Source organism: Gavia stellata, chromosome 6 (genome assembly GCF_030936135.1).
Source record: "Gavia stellata isolate bGavSte3 chromosome 6, bGavSte3.hap2, whole genome shotgun sequence".
NCBI classification, from domain to species: domain Eukaryota; kingdom Metazoa; phylum Chordata; class Aves; order Gaviiformes; family Gaviidae; genus Gavia; species Gavia stellata.
In genome coordinates, this window is record NC_082599.1 from 50480894 (window position 1) to 50486240 (window position 5347).

The following is a 5347-nucleotide window of genomic DNA, read 5'->3' on the forward strand; positions in this document are numbered from 1 at the left end:
TTTTAAGAACTCATGCATCATCAGAAGTGGGTGTATGTGTGTTATGTGAGCCTATGTTTTCAGTTTTAAACATTTAAGTGTATTATGCTGAGCCTAGATTAGATTCAGGTATGTCTAGGTGCAGTTGTTGCAAAGCTATCATCTCTAGACCATTGGTGTCAAACAGTTTCATCCCTATGAGTTGTAATTCAGATTAAATTCTCTTTGTGTATAACGGAACAGAGCTGTAGGCTGGAGAAGTGTCATGCCTGGGACTACATGCAGTAGGGGTCAAGTTAATGACAGCCAATGTTCATTGTTACGTAGCAGCAACATACAGTGCAAAGACAAATAAAGCAATGATACTCACTTTTCTTCTGCTTTCCATTCATAAAAATAAAGACAAAGGGGAAGGACATAACACAGGCTTAGAAAAATTCTTATATGTTAGGCTAAGAAATGAGACTTGCTGTGATGTGAATAACACACACAGTAATACATCAGCAATATATTTGCACTTACTTACCTGGAAGTTACATCACTTAAAACTCTGTCTCTGCCTATTAGAAAAGAACATATATATGAAAATGACAAATTCCTGTTACTCATTTAGCCACTGAAGACAACACTTACTGAAAACTCATGTCAGCTCTCAGTAAGCATAATTTCATTAGAAGGAAGAGCCAGATGCATTTTTATTACTGTCTTCTTGTGGTGATGTTTGCCTGATTGGAAAAGCAGGTGAAATCCTGAACTGCTATGAATAGTGGCTTTGCTTTTACTTTATTCCACACAGGATCTATCCCTCTCTGATTTGATATCTGTGGTTTGTACCTTTCATTCCTATTTGCTTTCCTTTCTGCCATTTGAACAGTGTTCTGTGTGCTTGACATCCAAGTTGCACAGCGTTGCAAGGACTAAGCACACGCATGTTAAAGACAGTACATTTTGCACATGTGCATATGCATCCCATAATGCTTAAACAGCGTTTGAGAACCTGTAATGAGAAGTGAGATGGAACTGCCAGTTGGTCATTGCTAGTGATTCAGGCTTGCCGAGTAACCACACGGTCTTCGTGCACTGGAAGTCACTGACATTTTTATATTCTTTCTTTCTCAGGAACTGGGGAAAAAACATGAGTTCTTCAAGTACAGAGTCCTTTGAAGTTGAAATCTCAACCTTATATGACTATTACGATAATTATAACGATGCTCCAAAACCATGCAGTAAGGAAAGTGTCAAGAGGTTTGCAGCCTCCTTCCTACCCGTTCTGTATACCCTAGTATTCCTGGTCGGGCTCATGGGAAACATTCTGGTCATTGTGGTCCTCTTCAAATACAAGAGGCTGAAGAGCATGACTGACGTGTACCTACTAAACCTCGCCATCTCAGATTTGCTCTTCGTTTTATCCTTGCCATTCTGGTCTTATTTCACAGTAGACCAATGGGTTTTTGGAACTCCCTTGTGTAAAATCATTTCATGGATCTACCTGGTTGGGTTTTACAGTGGGATATTTTTTATTATGCTTATGAGCATAGACAGATACCTGGCAATTGTTCGTGCAGTGTTTTCCTTGAAAGCAAGGACTGCCTTCCATGGCTTGATTACTAGCCTTGTTGTATGGCTAGTAGCTCTTTCAGCCTCCGTTCCAGAACTCGTATTTAGAGAATCTTTTAACGAACATAATTATACTACCTGCAAGCCGAGATATCCAGGCAATTTCACGACATGGAAACTTTTTTTCACTTTGGAAATCAACATTTTAGGGCTCCTAATCCCTTTTATAGTTATGACATTTTGCTACTCCATGATCATTAAAACGTTAGTTCACTGTAGAAACGAGAAAAAGAATAAGGCTGTGAGGATGATCTTTGCTGTCATGATCGTGTTCTTCTTCTTTTGGACCCCTTACAACATTGTTATTTTCTTACAACTGCTGGAAATTACAGGAGTCATTAAGGACTGTCAAGTGAGCAGGAATCTGGACTATGCTTTCCAGGTAACGGAAATCCTTGGCCTTTTTCACTGTTGCCTCAATCCAGTCATCTACTTCTTCATGGGGGAAAAATTTAAGAAGTACCTGAAGATGCTCTTTAAGAACTGGCGGTTACCTGGAGATATTTGCAAGTGGTGTGGAGTTCACATCACTTACCACACTGAATCTACCAGTTCATTCCACACACAATCCACGGGGGATCAAGACGCTCTGTAATGTGTTTCAGACCAACCACTGAACTCACCAGCAAGCAAACTGACAAAAGCAGGAGTTTTGAAAAGCTAAGCAAATGCACATGCATTTAACAATAAGCTAGTGCCAGGTAATTACTTCAGCTTTGATTTCTGCCTCTAGATTTTTCTGAATATTATGACAGAAGGTGTCCTAGATGTGAAATGTGGGAGATGGACATGCAAGTTTTATCTGCTGCAATTACAAATCACTGCTCACATATAACAGCAACTTCAGCTCCCCACAAAGCACTGTGCCATGCTGCTGCTTTTTCACCAGCATCAAGATGGAGGAGAGACAGCTGCTTGGCATCAGCACGCGCATTTGGATAATATATTCATTTATTCAAGAAGGATTGTTATTACCATCTTTTTTTATTCTGCAGTTGATCTGTGTAGGACTTGTTCACTCTGACCCTTAGCAAGCTATCAACAGTACCTGCTACTGTTAAATGTTTCATCTCAGGCAGAGGATACACCCTCTGTCATTAAGAAAAAGGACACAAAAGACATTCCTTATGTGCACAAATACGCAAAGCAAATGCATTACATTGTGTTATAGACACTTTTTCTCTTAGGTAGCCAAGTTGCCACATATGCCTATGTGTAGATGTATATATAGGCATTTTGAATTACTTTATCACTGTAATTCAGGATAGCAATTCTGTATTTTAATTAACATAGAAAATGTTTAAAATATTTTTGAATAAAAGTGTTTTAAAAAAAACCTTATTTTCCAGCATGTGTGAATAAATTTGAAGCATCTTGGTTAAAAGTACATCTTTTAAAGTGAATGTTCTTTGTTCCAAAAGTACTTAACCCCAAGACTCAATTTTAATTCATTGGAGACACATCTGGCAAAACAAAAGAAAGTAAAAAAAACAGATTGTGTAGAAATGGTCTGTCAGAAACCACACAAAGCAGCCTAGCATTTGATAACAGCAAAATGCGAAGAGTGTGATGCCCCAGTAGCCGCTCAGAGATCTACATGATATTAATCAGAGAACTGGAACAGGAAGGAAACTCACACAGCAATGTTCAGATTTTAGCACAAAAATAATTTAAAAAGAGGCAAAAATCAGTAATGTGGTAGCAGACTTTGCTGGTTTTGGCTGGGATAGAGTTAAATTTCTTCACAGTAGCTAGTATGGGGCTGTATTTTGGATTTGTGCTGGAAACAGTGTTGATAAAGCAGGGATGTTTTAGTTACTGCTGAGCAGTGCTTGCACAGAGTCAAGGACTTTCTGCTTCTCATACCACCCCACCAGTGAGTGGGCTGGGGGTGCACAAGGAGTTGGGAGGGGACACAGCTGGGACAGCTGACCCCAACTGACCAAAGGGATATTCCATACCATATGACATCATGCTCAGCACATAAAGCTGGGGGGAAAAAAGGGGGAAGAGGGGGGACACATTTGAAGTCATGGCATTTGTCTTCCCAAGTAACCATTACACATGATGGAGCCCTGCTTTCCTGGGGATGGCTGAACACCTGCCTGCCCATGGATAGTAGTGAATAAACTCCTTATTTTGCTTTACTTGTGTGCGCAGTTTTTGCTTTACCTATTAAACTGTCTTTATCTCAACCCGTGAGTTTTCTCACTTTTACTCTTCCGATTCTCTCCCCCATCCCACCGGGGGGGAGCAAGCAAGTGGCTGTGTGGTGCTCAGTTGCCATCTGGGGTTAAACCATGACACAGATAGAGTCAGAGTTTAAAAATACATATTGGAAGATATTTCTGGTGTGTCTTTTTGCTGGACAACAACCATTCAGCAGGAAGACACTTATTTTTCTTAGGCTGTCAATAACAAAGTGCCTGCTCAGCTTTCAGGCTTAGCTGCAAAGAGCAGACAAGACATTAAAATGCATCAGGAAAGGGCTGGAGAAGAAATGTAAAAATATTGTAGTGCCATTGTTCTCATCACGCTAAATAAGAAATGTAAGTGGAAGCTCACCTCCATGTGACCTCTCTCATGATACAAGACTGAAAATAAAAAGCAGCACACTTAAATACTCATGCATACGCATATCCATCATAATTAATTTTGGGAATGCGTTACCATTAGAAAAAGACTGTAAATTCTTACTGCTCAAAACCTTACAAGCCACTGAGTAAATCAGCTGGGAAGAACCGCTGCAAGGGGTGGGTTAACCCACCCATTACCTATTTTGAAAAGGAAGAGGAAGACAAACTGCAAGTGTCAGGTGCTTCAAAGTCTCACAGATGTCACTGAACCCAACAACATGTCACTCCCAAGCCGGCACGGCACATTGTCCTCACAGATGTGATGCTGATGGCACAGGCACTGCCAACTGCTGAGCTATTCATCAGTCAAGCGCACAGACTAACCTGGAAGCCAGACAGCACACCACGGTTATTTTTTTCTTGGTCCTGCTCTCTGATCCTTCTAGTCAGTAAGAATAAATGGGTCCTTTTGAGAAACCTTGCTTTCCGGACCAGGGGAAGGGCTGCCTGTGCTGGCCTGGCAAAAATGATGGGCAGCAAGCAAAAAGCAAGCCATAGGCTCTTGACGACCATAAGAGAGGGCCGGGGCTAAGAGGAGTGTTAAGGAATGGCACCAAGACGGCCAGCAGCTCGCAGGCTGGTCCAGCTCTGGGCACGCACGCTGTGGTGGGGGAGGATGCCGAATCTGCTCATGTGTGGAAGTAACGGGCCGCACCCAGCGGCCGTGCAGCATTGCCATAAAAGGAGCTAGCGTAAAGCCCCTTTTCCACACAAAACTCAAAGGTGCTTCACATCGCTGCTTGGCTTTGTGCCCCACAGCCCGTGCACACGTGCCTTTGGTGCAGAGGGTGCCTGGTGCAGCCAGAGGTCCCCCCAGGTGAACGTTGTCCTTGTTTCTCTGCCCAACAAGCTCTTCCAGTCCTCCCAGTAATACTCACAGCTACTCAATTTGTGTGCTGGATGAGCAATGGAGGTAAAAGTTGTGCTGTGAGCTGGTTTGCTGAATTGGGTGCAAGGGGAAGCTCACCTCTAAGTGATGGGCTCAGGAATCCAGGTCCTGGGACTGGAGCTCACCAGACCAGGGTGGTTTCATCCTCTCTGTCACCTGGAACAAACCTTCCTCCCCCATGCATTGAGCTGCAGTGGATAATACCACTCCTCTTTTGAGACAGGGC

The 5347-nt window shown here is 42.5% G+C and overlaps 1 protein-coding gene across 1 annotated transcript; it reads left to right on the top strand.

Annotated features, from left to right (window-relative positions):
• Positions 1-1114: 1114 nt before the first annotated feature.
• CCR4 (C-C motif chemokine receptor 4) lies at positions 1115-2191 on the top strand. Its single transcript, XM_009808025.1, has one exon. It carries the CDS (start codon positions 1115-1117, stop codon positions 2189-2191), a length of 1077 nt encoding a protein of 358 aa, XP_009806327.1.
• The last annotated feature ends 3156 nt before the right edge of the window (positions 2192-5347 follow it).